The following is a 20,570-nucleotide window of genomic DNA, read 5'->3' as shown; positions in this document are numbered from 1 at the left end:
GGAGTACTGCTGTAGGCAAAACAAAAACCATTTAAATGGTGTTTCTGGGCAGTGCTGCATGTGTGTAAAGTGTTCTGTTCGATATGTTGCATTCCAAGTTCATGTTTCTTATAATTTAGGGAAGTGCTGAGGACGTTAACATGTCTGATATATGTTTTTTGTTTGCACTCAGTTCTGCCTAATTTGTTGTGTAGAAGTTTCTATTGATGTCTGGTGCAGTGAGGGCCTAAAGGAAGCCTTGTAAGGTATATTGGGGCTAGTGTGAAATGTGGTGTTAGTACAGTGTTGGGCTATTCATTGTTCTATTTGTAAAGAAAAAGTCTGATAACTTTACTAGACACTGTCAATATAGTTTACCAGGCATTCACCTAAATTAGGAATGCGAACGATGGCATGTTACTAGCCCTTTGGCATAAGAAAAGAGCAGAAGACCACAGGTCGCAGTACTTTAAGGACTACTATCCTTGTTTGCACTAGGGCTCAGCTATAACTAAGTGCCACACATGGACAATGCACGCTTTTACAGATAATGTATTGCACCAAGGGCAAACATGAGCTCACGCTGCCTTAGGGAAGTGCCTTAGTGAAAGACGGGCCAGCAGTCAGTCCACCTTTGGCAGTGCAGGCAGCACCTGGCCTGCACTGCCAAGAGAGACATAGATCACCCTGCAGGCAGGTGCAGTAAGTGACTGCTCCCGCCTTCTGGGGAAGGTTTGTCAGATGCATGGACTTCCTTTACCCCCTTAAATGGGGCGAACGCGGGAGGCGCACTGACTGTGCACCACCCCTTTGGGGTTCGGGCCCGACGGCCCCCAGCGCCGGGACACCTCTCAGGAGGTAGCTGTGCGCTTTACAAATGCTGACATTTACATTTACTATTAGTTTGCCTCCTGACAGCCCCTGCTCCTACGTTCTTAATATGGTGTGGATACAGAAGCAAAGTAATTCCCTCATTTGCATGGAGCCATTACACCTTACTAATGTGGAACGCCCCTTTAGATTAGCAGCTGCACTACATGTGTGCCAACACAATCTGTATGACAGAAGGGGCCGTGCAAGCATCTTCAGCCCCCTCTTTGGCACCAGAGTGTATACTAGTCTGGAGCACTCTAATTCACACACATGAAAACAGTATAGCAAACAGTTATTTCCATTTATTACAAAATATATAGCATAAATGTGAGTATCAAAAAGTACACGGTCCAAACATTTTCTAATGCCATCATACAGCACAAGACACTTGGCCAGTCTAATAGATACAATATACTATGATGTCAACATGGATGGTAAAAAAATTAGACAGTATGTGATACACAGAGTAGTATAATCTATGTCTTCCCATAACTCGGCCGATCAAACAGCACAGCCGACACATGTTTTGTATACCCTAAGCCCTGAGGAGGACTAGTAAGTATCCCATAAAGAGACAAAAAGTAAAAGGACCAAATCCAATGTATATGGTAATAATAACTGTGTGTAAATATTCTCAATTATTAGTAATGCCGCCAGACAAGTTAATGTCACTGTCCATGTAAGTTTTAATCAGGACAACCAGAAATCCTTACTTTATAGCGTCACAAAGTTGTTAGTACGCCATAACATCACCTGTGTCAAAATCCACACCCGGACGCCACCAATACAAAATAAGCAAGTGGTACAAGCATACACTTTTTGATATGTTTATGCTATATATTTTGTAATATGGAAGCAACTTATTGCTATACTGTTTTCACTTGTGTGAATTAGAGTGCTGGGGACTATTATGCAATGGTATGTTGGGCATTGTTGTAGGCAACACCCACGTATACACTCTCATACAACAGAATTGTTGTCTGGTGTAGCACCCTGACCCTTCTCATGTTTTGACAACTGTTTGGAGGGCTTGAGCACGTTATTTCTTTCACGGCTGCATATTGTATTAGGTTTAATACCAGGGTGCCTAGAAGGCGCAGAGAGCAGGCGCTCTCACCTCTTGCTCCCCTGGGACACAGTACACAATAATGCCCTTGTTGTTTCAGGGGTGCTATCACATGACATTCGTGGCTGTCTTGTGTCAGATCTCTGACAGGTTTTAGTTTTCAGACTCAGCAGCAAGTTTCGATCAGGAGCTGTTGTTTTGGTCATGAGAGTGCTATGCTTCTGTGGTGCATCCGTACAGAGTCGTGTGATCATTGCTAGTGTTGGAGCATGAGCAGGAGGTGACTTATGTTTGCCAGACTTGGAGCAAGTGTTTATCAAACTGCTGTGGTTGGTTGTGAGGAGAATCAGTGAGAAGATGGTATTGGTAAAAAATGTGGAGAAGAGGTATATAGAGTGGTAGTGTGAGATAGTTTCAGGAGGGGGGTGCAGGGTGGAAGAGACAAGTGTCATTGTTGCTTGCAAAGGGTTTGCATGAGCAGCGAGCATTTGCCTTGACACCAGAGGGGAGGTATTAAGAAGAGGAGGTAAGGGCTTGGGATACACAGTGAACAGTTAAAAGATGTGCAGTGGTTGAGGAAGTATGAGATCGGAGTTAAAGTGTAGTAAGAGAGAATCTCAGCCTATTGGTGTAAATAGTTACCCTATCCGCTACAAGATGGTGCATTACAGACGTCCAGCAGCAGCCCGTGCAGGTAAGAGCGGTGAGGCCGGGTGGGGGGGCGGGGATTTCGACAGACGACAACGAGGGGAAATTAATTATTTATTTAATTCTCCCTCGTGGACGTCTGTCGAATCCACCCTCAACCTGGCCCCACCGCCCCACCACTCTTACCTGCATGGGATGCTCCTGCAGAGGTCTTCGGAATGTGTTGTGCTAGGCCCGCGATATTCTATTAATCTAGGTTAGTTAGACTTATAAAAGGATGCTGGTTTCTAGAATGGCAGATCCTATAAGAAGGATCTTTGTACATTCTCTTTGTCTTAATGGAAAGTGTTGGTTATGTTGGCTCCTGCATGTCTCATAATGAGATGGAAATGTAATTAACTACACACACTACTTTCACTTGGAGTCTAATCTTGTGCAAATTTATCAAAAAGGTGAAAAATGTACATTCATGTTCAATGGTATTGAAGAACAAAAGTCATGCAGCACTCAACACTGCAGTATAAAGGGAAAGGGTCAGACCTCATACGAAGGCTGGCTTAACTCGTTGACGTACCTTAGAGGTGCAGACAACATGGCTCTGCAGAACTCACCATGGAGGCCAGCAAACAGAGGGATGTGGGAGTCACTAGAACGAGCCCCCTTGAACACATCCCGGCTCCCCCCGGGGGAGGAGAACGAGAGACTTGGATACGCCCTCAACAAAGGCCGAAGAGGCGCCAAGGGAAGGGGGAACTCGCGGGTCTGCAACATCCGCAGTAGATTAACCAGTGGGATGTCAGTTGACTATAGCCCCAGTGAAATTCACCGCTACAGAGCCTTTCTATCACCATCCCTGTCTTTCTTTTTCCTTTTCCTGCAAGCTACGTAAAGGGGTTTAGCTAGGCATAATCCCAAATACCTGTAATGACTGTAACACAAGCTAAGTTTGGCTAACCCTGCGACCGTTAGGCTGATATATCGGTTAATTATAATCAATAAAATACTGTGAAGTTTTAAAAAAAGAAACATCATTTCAAATAATAACATAACTCAGGATGCTTTTACACATAAGACTCATTTATCATTTTACTACACCGTTTTGACACTTTATTTAAATAACACATACACATATTTTCCCATTTCAACATCACACGATCTTTCCCATTTCAAAGTCACATGATCTAGGTGTACATTAGCCCTCTGTGAAATGTTTAGATTCATGTTTCTTTCACTTAGTAACTGCCTGCAATAATAAAGCTAAACATTAACCATGCTCAGGCCAACTTGTCCTTGGTAAAAGTAGAGAAACACAGAGACTTTATGGCAGATAAAGGTCAAAGGCCCACTCGGTCTGCGTATGCCCTGCCCACCCACTTTAGACACAGAGGCCTCCTTTATTAAATAAAATCTGAAATCTGCACTTGCATGTTTTGCCTTGTACAAGTACAGGTTTCTGACTTTTTTTTAAAGGTTTTCCAGACTATGCCTACTCCTGGAGAACTTCCGTGAATCACCTTTTCTATTGGGAAGATATATACCTGTGTTTTTTTTCTTTGAAAAACCCTCTACCCCTACATCTTCACCAATTTTGGAGGCACTTCCTTCCCTTTCTAATCTGGAAAGTTATTTACTCTTGTCAATAACAGCGCCACTGACCTAATTTTCCATGACGGGAAGGGGTCGGGCGACAGTCTGAGAATATCAAAAATATGTAGGTCTGTATTCGCAAACTCTTATGACATTCCCACTGCGTAGTGCCTGCTCCCCACACACTGCTCCTCCTCTGCTCGAGATTTTACTCACACTAAAAGCTTTGTTTGAGTAGATTCGTTTACAGCTACAAACCTAACTTTTCTGAATTTAAAAAGTGTTTTGCAGTCTTTCTAAGTCTGTCTTAAAACCCAATATAGCTATGAGAATAGAACTCCGATTTCTGCCGCAGTAGTTATGAAGTGTGGCCTGGGATGACAGGAGAGAGGGATTACCTCCCCTGCTCAATTCAATTCAATTTATTTATTATGATTTTGAATTCCAGGGAATTCCACATAAAATACAAAATAAAACATCATTTCATACATGAAGAGATGCAAAACATAAAATTACAAATTCAATTTTTATACTAAAATACATCCAGTTAAAAGTAAACAATTTCTTTTATTCACTAGTCTAAGCACTACAGTGGTCGACATAATTTCAAGGCAGATGCGCTTGCAGCTAAAACAGACTTCTTTCGATTAGAACACACTATGGACTATCACAAAAACCTACTTAAGGAGGGCACACAGAAGAAATAATATACGGTTGTAATCCAATATACAAATATCAAACAACTCAAACAGTAAAAAAGCTTCTTTAAGCGAAATAATCACAGTTTACTACTGGCAACAGGAAATTTTTATAAAGTACTTGAAGAAGTGCTAATGCATTAAATATCCTCTCCAGGACGTTTTTAACCAATAACTAAATAGCAGCGATGTATCTCAGGAGATACACATGGTAAATCCTATGTCATAAAAAAAAGTGCTAGTGCTAGGTGCGTTTTTTTAGGAAAGTATAATACTAGCAGCAAGAAATTTGTATAAAGTGCTTGAAAAAATGCTAATGCATTAAATATCCTCTCCAGGACATTTTTTACCAATAACTAACTAGCAGCAATGTGTCTCAGGAGATACACGTAGTTAATCATATTTCATAAAAGAAAAGTGCAAGTGCTCTGTGCGATTTTTTAGGAGAATATTTTCCAACCTCCCCTAGCAGCAGTATAAATGATCTAACAGGCAAACGTTATCTAATTAAGACAACTAACATTTCATACGCAAGTGCAGGGGCTCTTTCCGATTTTTTAGCAGCAGTATAAATTGTTTCACATAATACTATAAAAAACATGCGAATCACCTTAACGTATTACTTTCTTAAAAAACATTTAAAAATTCTTTAAAATAACGAAAAATTTTAAAACACATCAGTTCGGATGGAGGGAACAGAAGAAAATTGCGGGCCTGTTCTGCTGTTGAGATGTTATACTTTAAAAAACCATTCCCTAAGTATCTGCGTCGTATTGAGTGAAGTGCAGGGCACACAATCAGAACGTGATTCAAATCTTGTATACCGCAATTACATAGGTGATAATATCTTTCATTTTTGGGAATACCCTCCCAGTAACCTGTTACAATTCCCAAGGGTAGTAGGTTCAATCTTAGTAACAAAATCCCTCTACGAACTCCATGATTCAGGTTCCATAAAAGATACGGCTGAGGATTTTTAACAATGGAGCTCCCAACAATGCAGTCCATCCTTCCGTTCAATGAGCCTAATTTCAAATCTCTTTCACGAGAAATCGCATATATAGTTTTTTTAATTATATGCTTTAACTATGTTTTATCTAAAACTGCTGCCCCTTCAAAATCCAAACCAAAAATGCTTAAAGCCTTTAAATAATTACTATAAATTGCACTTTTTCTCAGCATGTTTACAAATATTTCCCTGTTCAATGCTACCCTTAGTAAGTTGTCCTGACCATTTATCAGAGCATTACACCACCTTAAGCAGGCAGCCATTGTTAACACATATGTTGAGAGAAGGCCAAATTCGAGCCTAAGTGCCAGGATTGGCGCAGCATAACTCAGATTACATATTTGGTGCCAGATCTTTCCTTCCACTTTCTCAAACTTTGCCCACTCACACTCATCTATTGTTTCGCTAGCATAATTCAGAGTCGGAGGGATCTTTATTTAATATAAACTGCAATAATGTGCGAAAAATGTCTTTTCCCACATTGCAAATACAAGCCATTCATTGCTGAGGCTTGTGAGATAGCTTTACCTTTGCAGTGGTCCATGTGTCTATTAGCAGAACACCTGTTAGTAAATATTTTTCATAAGTAAGAATAACATTTTACTACTTCCATATTTTAATTTCCCAGAAACCAATTCAAATTTTTTATAACCCTACTACCTTGGTAACTAAAAATCAAAACTTTGCTCTTTGAAATATTTATTTAAAAAAAATATTCTTCTGTGTACCTAACCAGTTCCGTCAATCGTCTCTGTAACCCAATTGGAGTTAAGTCCATGATTATTGCATCATCTGCATACAACAGACAACTTAGTTTTAGGTTACCCACTTGGGGTGGGTCCCCTTTACTCTCTCCTACCGACTCGGCAGGTCATTAATATAGATTGAAAAGAGTAAAGGGGCCAGAAGGCACCCCTGCTTCAACCCGTTGTGTGTACATATTTTCTTTGAGAGGCCTTGAGTTTCCCCTAACAAGACTTTTGCCCACGTCGAGGAGTGGAGTGCAATTATTAATCTTAAAAGGTTCCTTGGGATCCCCATAGTAACCAATTTCCTCCACAGCGTACCCCGATCTACCCTGTCGAACGCTGTGGAGAAATCTATAAATGCTGTATACAACGGGATCCCCCGACCCACAGGATATTTTTTGATTAGAGTTTGCAGGGCAGAAATGTTATCTAGTGTACCACTACTCTTACGGAACCCCTATTGATCCAAGGGGATGTAATTATTTCCGAATACCCACTCTTGCAAGTGGCCAAGGATACTCGTTGCAAACAGTTTCCCCGTTGCATCTAAAGGGAAATTTGCCTAAAACTGTCCGGGGAGTTTTTTTGGGCCCTTCTTATATAACGGGACTATTATACTTCCCTTCCAGGAGTAAGGGATGTCCCCGCTGTTATTACAATGGACAAACAAAGGATGTAAGAATTTTGCCCAATCACTACAGTCCTGTTTTATTATGGCTACCTCCCCTGCTCAAAATGGTAATTTGCAAAACAAAAGATGCAGTCCCTCGCCTTGTGAAAAACAAAACATTCATAATGTAGATATCAAGATACATATTTTTGTTTGATGTTTTGTATTACAAAATATTTTGAAGAAGCGAAATACAAGCATTAGTACCATTCAGTTTTCTGACACATAATGATTTGAAGAAAAAAATCAAGACAGCGACAAATGTAAGGACCGCAAGCACATCCAGGCAGAACCAGGGATAATAAAACCTTTAGACCTGCTTCTGAAGTAGAAAGTATGGGAGAAGACAGGATCCTTTCAAGTGGTTTGAGACAGGAGTCAAGGGTGTCATTCAGTTGCTGAGCAGAAGAGGAAGACTAAGATAGTGCTTGAGGTAAGGAGCAGTATTCTTGAAGGCAGATGAAAAGGATGATGCCATTGAGGGGCATTTCTACAAGGATCCCAGTAAAACACAATGTGATGTACAAATCAAGTGGCGAGGGGCAAGGAGACCTCTAAGTCAACTCATCAAATGACTTCTTGCAAAACTTTTGCTCAGCTAGAAAGGGGTTTTCAGCTAATGACATTAAATGGGGCAGGACTTGTAGTCAAACTTTTGCAATTTTACGTAGAGATGTTCAATTCTTGTTATGTATTGTGGAGTTGGTAAAAATAACTAGTTTTTCTTAGAGTATCCCTCACACCAGAGGGTGCCTTGCAGCTATGGAGCAAGCAGTGCGTTGCCAGAAGTTATCTTTACCCAGAAGTATTTTCGGAGTTCTATGGATGGTGTCCTAAAAACTGTGGATTCGGATGTGAACTGACAACAGTCCTCTAAACTAGCAAACCTATTTGCCCGACCACTGATCATATATAAGGGCTACTTGTATATATGTGGTAATTCTTTATCGCTAATTTAGCCAGAACGCAGCGTACCACTGTATATGGTCAAAACCCAGCATAAAATCAGTGAGTGATAAGAGTACTAGTTGGTTTGTGGACAGAACATTGATACGCAGTGTTCTTTAAAGAGGTGTGCCTTCAAATCTTTCATAAATTGAAGCATTGTTGGGGCGGGCATGATGGATTTGTGGCTATTGTTAGATCCTGGGGTCATAGTCTTTATGAACCAGGGTCAGAGCTTTTTGCAAAGTTCCAGCACCAATCTTCACTGCCATGTATGCCTATATCATCAGAGAGTACCCTCGGTGCATTGGGTTTGGGATGTGACCCATATACACCCCTCTTTGGCGGAAAGCATCCACCGTTACTGAATTCCAAACTGACCCAGCACCCGAGAAAATCGTATTTTTATGTGTATAGCTAATAGTGTGCAAGTAATGTTTAGCAAAAGAAACAAATATCAAACAGAAAAGGCTTCCCAAACATAATTATTAATTAGTCAGATGTCTTGATTGTAGTCAATTCAAAATCTTTATTGATACGCAGTTATCCTCCTTATGCTTTTTTAAAAACACCACACAATTGCTTTGCCGCCAACGCGTTTCATCCCTCACAGGACTTCTTCAGGGCTAATTAAGTATTTTTTCTCTTATGTGGTTGACCAGTGTAGCTCCAGGCCTGTGTTATCCTCAATGGCGATGCATATCATATGTTAAGAAATGTCAAATAAGAGCTTATAGACATTTCTCCCACGGGTAACGTATCTCTGTGTTAATGTGCCCAATCCTTGTATATTTCAACTCGCTCGCAAGAGTAAACAGCGCAATATAGCTTTCTCCGTCGTGTCTCCACAGTGTAAAAGATCCTGGGGTCATAGATGGAAAAGGCATGCTGCCTTGTATTTTCTTTATTTTTAAACTTCTTGCTCGGCAGTCTGATGGTGCCCTGGCTGCGAGTGTACCTAGAACCACCGGGGATGGTGAACTTTTCTGCAAGATAAGCATGGTTGCTGACCGTCGTAGCTTTATAAATGATGCAGCTCGTTCTGAAGATGGCAGAGGTCTGCAAGAGGAGCCAATAGATTTCCATCAGGATGAGGGTATGTGCTCATATTCATTCAGACCGTGGATGAGAAGTGATGCGATGTGTAGGGTGCTCTTAAGGGGTGCCATTGGGGAGTATGGGAAGCCATTACGTAAGGTGTTCCCATCATCCAGTAGGAAGAGTATAGGGCTTGAACAGCAGTTCTGAAGTCCTTTTCTGGAATAAATGGTTTGACTTTCTTTACAATAGTGAGCTGGCGTGAGACCACTGTTGTTGGTTTGGCAATGTGTTCTTTGAGGGTGAGTTTGTTTCCATGGTGAATCCAAGTTCCCAACTCATTTCCAGCATATGGTTATAGACTTCGGTGCTTTCTCATATATGGTCATGAAATCATAAGGCTTGTTGGAGTCACAGTGCAATGGGTTAAAAAAGGATCAAGGACTGCTTTGAGCAGCTAAGGTCTTTGAGAGTGGGCCTGTGATGTTACTGAGTTAATTATAGTCCCAGTGGATTAATAACTCCTGTTACTGGGCCTATTGGAAATTACACCTATCTCATAAGGAGAGCCAGAATGTCCAGAGGACCTCTTCTTCATTCTGTCCAAAGTAACAAAAAGAGACCCTGCTACTTTAGCTGCTACAAGGTCAAAAGTCACAAGGGTGAAAGATGACTGACTTTCATAACCGTAGAGGCCCACGACAAATCACTGTCAAATTTATATCTATTTTTCAGCATGCAGTGAGATCGAAAGGAAGTGTCCCTAACATCACAGGAAGTGACATCACATGACCTTCACAAGATCCGTGGAATTCAATAATATATGGGGGAAGAGGGAGCGAACACTATAAAGTAATAATTTCACATGAGTGTTTTTGATCCTCCACTTGCAGCCAGGTTTAGAGTAAAAAGCTTTATACTTATAATGTAATATTGTATTGACTGAAGTGTTTGTTTCTTTCACAGTTGAATGTCTTGAGGAAACATGAGTCAGTCTGGATCTGCAAGTAGCTACCCGGGCTCCCCAAAGTAAGTATATAAGTTTACTCGCAAGCATCCATTGTTTTTCGGGATGGGAGAAGGGAGGTGATTTTTTTTCCAGCTGTTAATAATATCGTTTTTTAAACAGATTTTACCAGTAGTATCTCTGTGATCAGCAATTAAGTGCTAAATGTTCTACATCTGGCAAATTCACAGGTCCAAGGGCTGACCCAGCCATGGATCTATGGTAGTCGGCTTGCAATCCTTACCTAAGCTTCGGCTGTCCTGTAGGTGAGCTCTTTCCTCATCTAGAGAGAAGGCCGAAATACAGGAAGGCTGTCCTTAACTGAGCCAGAGGGAATGTATCATGAAACACGGCCCTTATTTCATTAGTGTGACCTTTAGCCTGGAAGCTAGGTCTTACATGAGCCAGACAGCTGACAATCTATAAACCAGTACATACCTGAGTTAAGGTCCTCAACCCTTCACACAAACCTTATGTAAGCATGAGCAGCGGTTCTTAAACAGGTGTTCGCGAATGTTTAGAAAGTCAAATAATATTAGTAGATTAACAAAGTATAGATACATAAAAGCAAACTTGAAAACTGAACAATTTTAAGCCTATAAATGTGAAGGAATGTTAAAATTAAGTTGGTATGCTTACCTTGTCTGATGGGAGCAGACAGAATGTGCTAAGGACAATGGGTGGCCTCAATTGAAGGACTTGTAATTAGTGACAAAAAGGGAGCATACATGACACAAATAGAACATACATTAGGAACAAAAAAATACTATTTTGCTTTGCCTTTTAACAATAAATCTAAATTTGGAAAAGCTCCAACCTTGTAATTAAGATTAAAACATCACTTTAAGCATATTTTTCGGTTTGTGATTTTAAAAGAATTCGTAATTTGTGAATTTGTTTGATGCATACTTGTTTGTAAATGTTTGTGTGTTATTTTTGAGGTTCAAATTGTAGAAATTGCTTAAGTTCTAGGTCCCCGGCTTCCAGTAGGGATTCAGTGGCAGTCTTTATAGCCAGAGCGCCCACTGGACTGGACTGGGAACCAAAAGCAGCCCTGCCAAAACTGTTCAAATCCGTCTCTCTCTCTCTTTCTCCCCTTCTGCCTGTTTGTCTCTCACTCTCTCTTCAAACCAGCTTCTCTCTCTGACTCTCTCTCTCCCTCTCTCCCTTTGCCTTTCTTTCTTTCTCTCTCTTCCCTTCATTAAGGCCCAATTGTACCTCCTGCAATTATCCTCGGGGAGCTGGAAAACGTGATATAGGCTAGAATCAGCCAAGACCTTCAAAACCGGCCTCCCACAGATCAAGCCCTACTGGAAATGTCCAATGGGATAAATGGCCAGCTGGGCCCTGGCTCCCCCGCTCTGTTAGATAGTTCTTCCTGGAGCAAGAGAGCCAGTAACTAATTCCTCATATGAACCAGGAGACCCGTATTCTAGAAACCAGGCATTACTTGAACCAACTGTGAGAAAGTTGTTTTCTTAACCAGAAGGAGCACATCTTACACGTCAGACAGTGTTCTAGAGACACCATTGCTTCATGTCCCTTGTTTAGCCGTGCTGGACCTGAAAGACTCATCCTGATTCTGAGTTATCTAGAATGCATCCTACATAGCTAATATTTTCTTCCATTCTACTTTCTTGTCTATTACAGGGGTAGTCAGCCCAAAATGAGCGCAAAAGACCTGTTTGGTGAGTACCCTTTCTTTGAGTTCACACAATTATATGACAAGCTTAATGCTCACATAGGGCTTGGAATCGCTGTCACCGACTGCACATTATTCATATCAAATCAGTGCACTGTTCACCAGTTCTTAATGACTTAATCATTTTAGAATGTTTTGTTCCAATAGAGAAGAAACTTGTTTATTGATTATATTTTGTTTTTAGCGTAAGGGAGTGCAAAGGCCTGTTGAATTCAAATTAAGTTTTGGATTGGTACCAGGTACCAGGTGAAGGAGGACTCGTAGACCAGGTGTTGAACATGCAACTGATTTCCCCCCTTGAGTACTCAGGTGCCTACTGTAGTGAAAACAGGAATCTTTTCCAGACAGAGCGAAAACTCTAGAGAGCTAGTGGGGCTGGACCACATGAATTACTTTAGTTCTAAAACTTGGTTTCAAGCATGTTTACCACTCAATTTCATAGTGATTGATCTTTTCCGAGCCCAGCTTAAGAGGTACATCGGACGCTGTTCTACAGAATTTTGCCCAGGGTACCTGGCCCCATCCTCATCTCGTTGTCAAATTGTCATCTTATACATTGCCACATTCACTCGGAAGTGCCATAAAGGGCTATGTTGCAGGACCAGGTGGTTGTTAGGCAGGATAATCTATTAGGTGGATGGTACGTCAAAATTTGGCAAATCTGGCCGGAAAGATTCCTGTCCCTGCTCAGGCACCTGCCACACTGCTCCCGAAGATGATTCTCGTAAAGATGGGACACAGCTGAAACAGTTAGGTCCTCAAAGTGCTATGTGTGCATTTTTATTCTTAATCAAGAGGATTAGATCAGTTGCCATTTGTCTTAAACCTTTGTGCCCACAAAATTGGGGAGACGGGAGTTAAGTCTGAAGGACAGAGAGACTATAAAAGAAAATGGAGGAAAGGAGAGAGCGAACATTTCTAACAAGCATTGGCAAAGTCAGTGGTCATCGCCTATACGACATCTATTGGCTTTGTCAGTGTCTTTTTTTTCGCCATGTTGTACAACAACACAGTTGCTTTGCAGCATGGCTAAAAGCAAAGCAAGATACTGGATAGGATCGGGAAGAAGGATCTGGCACTATAGCACTATGGAGAGAGCTGCCATACTCGAACTGGGTAACCAGGTTTAAGTCTTGGTATCGGCACAACATCATGTGAATCTGGGCAAATCAAATAATCTCTCTTCCCTTAAAAAAATAATGTATTCGAAGTTGTGGAATGTAATTGTTGGTCATTTTAAGCACAAAAAAAGAAAGGTTGTGGAATGTAACTCTTGTATCTGTAAAGCGTTGATACCGTCGGGTTGAGTATGCGCTATAAAACAATGCCTAAATGTAATTGTATTTCAATCACCACATGAGCAGATCAACATTGATCTTTACTTGGTCCATGTGCTCCCAAACAAAATGAAGTGATGCCTTACATGCTCTGCTGAATTAGAAGGCAGCAAAAAAGAGTGATAAGGATGCCAACGACTGGTATATAATGGGCGGGCTAAAAGCCTCTATTAGCTGGTGAAGCCCATATGTGGAAAGATGCTGTTTCCAGGTCTGGAGATGTGCTTCAATTACACTATAGGGGGATGTAAAATCATGATATACTGCTTGTGTGAGTGGGGGGAGTGTGGAGAGTCTATGTGGGTTCTAGCATAGTCTTGGTGTGGCGTTGAAGAAGATTGAGATGGGTGAGTGTATGTGTGTGCATGTATATATGAGATTCAAAGGTGTGATCCAAAAGGCGCGCCTAAGTCAGTGAAGCTATATAAAGCATGCCTCTATGTTTATGGGCAGATGAGATTGTTCCTTCGAATTTTATGGTCATGGGTTTCAAGGACAAGGGGGCAGATCTTCTATTTTCTGTAGCCTCAATAGTAGACATGATAACTAATTTTGCTCAAGGGTATATTGAAACTGCTATGTTCTTGGTGTTTTTGTGACTGGCCATGTGCAGTCCTTAGCTTATGCAATTGGTGGGCACCAGCACTCATTATATGGGAAGCCAGACTTGTTTTTCATTATCAGGCTTTGACAAAGAGCAAGAGAGAGAGAAGGACAGAAAAGGGCGCACGCAGGGGGACGAGACAAAGCAGGAAAGCAAGGATGAAAAATGATCCATACAAGAGTGAGAAAGAGGCAGGAAATGTAGCATGATTGATACAGGAGTTGTGAGATGGAATAAAACTAGGCAGCCTTTCTATTGTTCTACTCCAGTACTAAGCTACGCTGGTCATGTTCTGAGCCAGAAGTGTGTTCCAAGTCTTTGCAGTTTTGACTTAGAGGATTGATACCACAGTTTGCAGAGGCGCATCTTTGACCACAGACTTTGTGATAGGTATAAATGTTTGTTAGAAATGGGGATTTCTGGTTGGCTAAGGCTTGCGCCACAGCCAGGCAGAAACCACCCCTATAGTCAGGGCATGGAAGTCACCCGCCAAAGATAACCCCTGCTCACCCCCTTGGTAGCTTGGCATGAACAGTCAGGTTTATCCCAGAGGCAATGTGTAAAGCATTTGCGCATGCACCCACCAGCAACAAGATCCAAGGCCACCCACAAAAGGAACTCCACACAAGGTTATATCAAAAATAGCCTTTGTATTCTCACAACACATTAGAATAGTAATCACTTTATGTACACTGTACTCTGATACTTTGTGTAGTTTAAAAAAAATAACATTTGTGCCTGCTGAATACAATCTCGCCGAATCAGCATTTTAACATTGCTATTTTCGCTCTCCCTACCTGATTTAATAGGAGGGGAAGCAGCTCTTTCTTTATTTGTCCTGAGACAGCAACAAGCCGAGGCTCTACTTCCTTCCTGCCCGCCCCGGTCCGACAGGGTAACTATTACCGTTGTGCGGAGGGCGGTCAGGTGAGAGCAAGGCACTTCCGGTAGCATTGGAGGGGTTAGCGCTCTAGTGCTCGCTCTTCTGGGGCTATTTAGGTGGAGCATCTACCTCACAGAAGCTGCAGTAAGGTGATGGTAGCAGTGTCCCCGACCCGCTCGCTTGAAGAAGGTTGCCTAAAAACTGTGCTCCATGCTGTGTGTGATTTAAATTTTAAATCGTGACTCTGATACTTTGTCTAGTTTTTAAAAAATAACATTTGTGCCTGCTGAATACAATCTCGCCGAATCGGCATTTTAACATTGCTATTTTCGCTCTCCCTACCTGATTTAATAGGAGGGGAAGCAGCTCTTTCTTTATTTGTCCTAAGACAGCAACAAGCCGAGGCTCTACTTCCTTCCTGCCCGCCCCGGTCCGACAGGGTAACTATTACCGTTGTGCGGAGGGCGGTTAGGTGAGAGCAAGGCACTTCCAGTAGCATTGGAGCGGTTAGCGCTCTAGTGCTCGCACTTCTGGGGCTATTTAGGCGGAGCATCTACCTCACAGAAGCTGCGGTAAGGTGATGGTGGCAGTGTCCCGACCCGCTCGCTTGAAGAAGGTTGCCTAAAAACTGTGCTCCATGCTGTGTGTGATTTAAATTTTAAATCGTGACTCTGATACTTTGTCTAGTTTTTAAAAAATAACATTTGTGCCTGCTGAATACAATCTCGCCGAATCGGCATTTTAACATTGCTATTTTCGCTCTCCCTACCTGATTTAATAGGAGGGGAAGCAGCTCTTTCTTTATTTGTCCTGAGACAGCAACAAGCCGAGGCTCTACTTCCTTCCTGCCCGCCCCGGTCCGACAGGGTAACTATCACAGTTGTGCGGAGGGCGGTCAGGTGAGAGCAAGGCACTTCCGGTAGCATAGGAGCGGTTCGCGCTCTAGTGCTTGCACTTCTGGGGCTATTTAGCCCTTGCCCTCCCTTGAGCGCGCAGCGGTCGCGCGCAGCCGAAGACACGCCGAAGAGCAGCCAAAGAGCTGCCCGTCTGCGCCCGTCCGCGACTGGACGGGACTAGGGGCCATGGGCCCGACATCTTTGGATAATCCATCTGCAGGGACCCCTCATATCAGGTACACTGCACATACTCTATTACACTTAAGGACAACCCCTCTTACAGGATGTAGTAGAGACTCTTGGCCATGCCCCGAGGGCCCTTTTTCATGCATTAACTGCCATTTTCAAGCATCATACACTAAAACCAGTGCTGAGGAGTATAAAGCGAAAGCTACATCACAAAAAGGGACAAAGTGCTTTCTCTTAAATGTCCGTTCCCTACCTAAACACCAACTAGAGGTATGGGACCTAGTACATACAATGCAACCAGACCTATGCTTCCTAACGGAAACCTGGTTAAAGCCCCATACTGTCCCTGCGATAGCTGTGGGGGTTCCCCTGGGCTATAAGTTTGTCCATTTTGATCGCCCTGAGAAAACAGATGGTGGCCTAGCCATTATGTATAAAGAACACCTGAAGATTACAATACTGGAACAAAAGTACTGCCCACATTTTGAAATAATGATTTTTAAAATGAACTATGCCACTAACAGATTCTGGAAAGGAGCCTTAGTTTATCGCCCTCCGGGATCCAGTGCGGGCTTCTCTCTTGCCCTTCTGGAACTCTTAGCTCTACATTTTAAAGCAAAGGAAGATTTCACCCTTCTTGGTGACTTTAATATTCACGTTGATATTTCTGTACACCCAGAAACTATCTCTCTGCTTTCTGATCTATCCTCCCTTGGTCTAGATCTGCAGAATAGCGGACCCACTCATATAGGAGGTCATCGCCTAGATTTGCTCTTCACTAATTGCTCCAAAGTACGATGTCTACCTACTGTTCAAATAAATTGGTCTGACCACTTTATCGTGGGATTTTCTCTATCCGGGGTGAATACGTTTTCTCAAAAGAACACCCTCCCACCTGTCTGGCGCCGACAGTGGCACAAAGTCACGGTAGAGGAATTTGAAAAGGTGTGGAAGGAGCCTATCCCCTCAGAGATGGACAGTGTGGTGTCCGCACTGGCCAAATGTAACAATTCTCTTACAGAAGCAATTGATAAAATAGCCCCTCTGAAGCTACATAAACAATACCCTGCTTCCAAACAGGAAGCATGGTATACTGAGGCACTCAGAATAGAGAAGCAGAGATGTAGGAAGATAGAAAAGAAATGGAGGAAAACGCGAACAGAGGGAAACAAGAAAGCACATCATGAGGCCCAGACTAACTATTATAAAAATATTAAACTTGCACGGAGGAACAGCCTCTCTCAACAACTTGCAGAAGCGGGTAATTGTTCTAAGGAATTATTTAAAATTCTTCAGGAGTTTATAAAACCAACTGCATGCGAAAGCCCGGATGATTTTTCTCAAACATTATGTGATGAAATCTCTCTGTTCTTCGAAAATAAAATCAATTTGATTTATGAAAAAATCAAGAGGGCCTCTAGTCAAAAGAGTAACATTCCTTCCCCTTCCACTCTGCCCACACGGAGAGATACCTCACTTATGGCATTTCCAGCAGTCAGTGACTCAGATCTCTTCTCCCTCATGACCCATATAAAATCAGGGTCTCCAGATGATTTTCTGTCGGCCAAAATAATTGCCTCCCTGCGAACTCTGCTTGGACCCCATATCCAAGCAGTGATTAACCATTCTTTCAGGGAAGGATCGGTACCCACAGAGTGGAAAGAAGCGGTGGTGAACCCTATCCGAAAGAATGCGGCACTTCCATGGACGGACCTTTCGAACCTCCGACCCATCTCCCTCCTGCCTTACCTTAGCAAAATGACCGAGAGACATGTAAACACTCATTTGTCCAAGTACATCGAGGCAGCGGAGGGCCTAGATTTTTCTCAATCTGGGTTTAGGCCCAATCACAGCACGTAATCTGCCCTCCTCTCAGTGACCGATAACATCAGCATGTCACTGGATGGAGGGGGCTCCATGATTCTGGTGCTGTTAGATTTATCCGCTGCCTTCGACGCGGTGTCTCATGAGACACTTCTCGGTCGTTTGAGGGAGATGGGCATAGGAGGCATGGCTCTGTCCTGGTTGGAAAGCTTACTCTCGGACCCACTTCAAGGGGTCAGACTGGGCTCCCATCATTCCATCTTAAGGGAGCTCACCAAGTGAGTGCCACAGGGCTCATGCCTAAGCCCCACACTTTTCAACGTATATGTGGCCCCCTTGGCAGACATTGTAAGAGCTCATGGGTTCACCCCTTTGTCGTATGCTGACGACACTCAGCTTTTGTTCCCCTTTCAAACCCTAACGCCCGCAATACAAAAATCTTTTGCGGACGGAATGAGGGCAATATCGGACTGGATGGCCATAAATTGCCTCCAGTGTAATGTAGGCAAGACAGAGGTCATGCTGTTCGGGGAGGCCACACTTCTGTGGTCTCCTGAATGGTGGCCCCCGGATTTGGGACCAGCACCAAGTCCCAAACAGACCGTAAAAAATCTCAGTGTGCGGCTAGACAAGACACTTTTGCTTAAAGAGCACACAAATCAAGTAGCAGGATCCTGCTTCCGGGTCATTGGACTGCTACGACGCGTCTTCCTGTTCCTCTCAGACACCTACAGGAAAACACTCGTCCAGGCCTTGGTAATCAGTAGACTGGACTACTGTAACGGCTTGTTTATTTCAGCCAATGAGGAACAACTACAGAGACTACAGGTGGTCCAGAATACCGCAGCGAGACTAGTTCTCAATGCTCAGCCAAGGACTGCTTCACGCCCCCTCTTGGACAAACTTCATTGGTTGCCAATTGGGCAGCGTATAAATTTTTAAATCTGCTACACAATACACAAATATCTGTTTGGCAATGGACTTAAATACCTAAAAGAAAAATTCACTCCCTATAAACCTGTTCGCACCCTGCGCTCTAGCAGTCAGCAACAGCTCCAGGTTCCTAGGATAAAAAAGCTAGGCAGGGAGGGCGAGCCCTCTCCTACAAAGGCCCCATTCTATGGAATTCACTACCCCCAATTCTTAAAAATACCACCAATTTTCAATCTTTTAGGAAGACCTTAAAAACTTTTTTATTTGCTGCCTGCTAAGATACCATCACTCGAGCTCCCTCACAGCTCAGGACTAGGTTTAAGCTCTTTTGGTAAAGCGTAAGCGCGGAGATACCCCTTCGGGGGTCGAATCCTGCGCTATATAAGAACATAAATAATAAAAAATAAAATAACTGGCACTGGGCAATATTTACAAGGGATTATATACACGGGACAGGGACACGTGGACCACTGTCAGGAATAAGCACTGTTAGAACTAGCACTTTTAGAACATATAATACTTGTAGCACCAAATAGCAAATGTAGCACACAACCAGTAACCACTGGTAAAGGGTGAGTACCTCCTACGCAATCCTAACTACCTTAGGCATATATCACGCAGGGAACCATGAACTCACTAGTATGACCCATACTCGATAAAAGAACCTCCTAAGCATAAACATATGTCAAGAGGTATCAGAACACAGGGTGCGCAAAACATACTACACACAGTACATTTCCTAACACCCAAAAAGCAATAACACATGAATTATAACAGCCCATCAATCACATTAGGGTCCAGGTTGCGCCACTGCGCCAAAACCTAAACGTAGCAGCTGCCCACTACTTGCTGGGCAGCTGAGGACAAGAACAGGGCCTAAACACTGCAGCTGGCACTAAGTGTTTCGCAGCTGGAGAAGGCCAAAGTAGGGGCGAAGGAGTGCGAGTCACTCCTGAGTCCAGAGACATGTCCCTAGAAAGAAAAGCTAAACGTGGCAGCTGCCCACTACTCGCTGGGCAGCTGGGAACTCAAAACTGCGACATGGGTCCTCACTGGCCCTCTGAACAAAGACTGCGCACGTGGGAGCCTTCTAGGCTCTAGAAATAAACACTTGCCCATCTTTGGAGCCCTCTAGGCTCTAGAGCGAGAATGCGCAGAACGTGGGAGCCCTCTAGGCTCTGGAATAATTGTGTGCATTGGAACACTCTGGCTCCTTACAGAAATAAGCTGCCCCCAACGGTGGAGCCCTCTGGCTCTAGGAATAACGTTGGGGCGGCCCACTGCCTTCCGGGGCCGCCCTAAATGTACCCTTGCCGCTGTGCCTCAGTCAGGCACTGGGGGTTTCTTTAAATCCAATTCGCCCCATCGTTGGAGCGGCCCACTGGGCACACAGGGCCGCTCGGACTCGATGCCCTCACTGGCATTACCAACACCACCTGCTCCCATGGGGGAGCGGGAGCTGGAATGTCATCATTGTCCCCCCCCCCTGCTCAGCTCTACTCACCGGGCTGCTCGGGTCTTGGGCGGCGGCCTCCTCGGTTCCTGGACCGATGACCATACCTCGCTTGTGGCGCAGGGCTTACCTAATCCTCTCGGGAGCCCCGCCCTGCCGCCTCCTCACTTCACCCGGGCCCCTGAGGGACCCTGGACTTCTAAATGGAGCCGGCGAGGCTCCGGTGCAGATTCTTCCTCTGGGGATCCCCCTCACTCGTGGCAGCCCCGCAACTCTTGCGCTGCTTCCGGCGGCGGCGGGCAGCATCTCCGGTCTCCCCCTCCATTCGGGAGACCTGAAAGGCGGGCAAAGGCTTCCCTCAGGCAGGGGGAAGCGGAAGGGACGCACTCCAGGCCCCGCCCACAGTCAGGCGGGCACGGGCCTGACTTCCGGTTTTGCCACGGCGGCGGCTGCATCTCATGTTGGGGGCAATAATGAGGGG

The 20,570-nt window shown here is 43.7% G+C and overlaps 1 protein-coding gene across 1 annotated transcript in view; it reads left to right on the top strand.

The window, feature by feature from the left end:
- The window catches only part of EPS8L2 (EPS8 signaling adaptor L2), a 391,990-nt gene that overhangs the window by 129,957 nt on the left and 241,463 nt on the right, over positions 1–20,570 (top strand). Inside the window, exons 2-3 of the mRNA XM_086957771.1 lie at positions 10,229–10,291; positions 11,919–11,956. Of these exons, the coding sequence (XP_086813897.1) occupies positions 10,248–10,291; positions 11,919–11,956 (82 nt within the window). The 5' untranslated portion in view covers positions 10,229–10,247. The remainder of the gene's footprint in view (positions 1–10,228; positions 10,292–11,918; positions 11,957–20,570) is intronic.

The sequence above is a fragment of the Lissotriton vulgaris genome, chromosome 2_1 (genome assembly GCF_964263255.1).
Source record: "Lissotriton vulgaris chromosome 2_1, aLisVul1.2, whole genome shotgun sequence".
Classification (NCBI taxonomy): domain Eukaryota; kingdom Metazoa; phylum Chordata; class Amphibia; order Caudata; family Salamandridae; genus Lissotriton; species Lissotriton vulgaris.
Note: the sequence above shows the minus strand (reverse complement) of the source record. Positions and strands in the feature narration are given on the sequence as shown.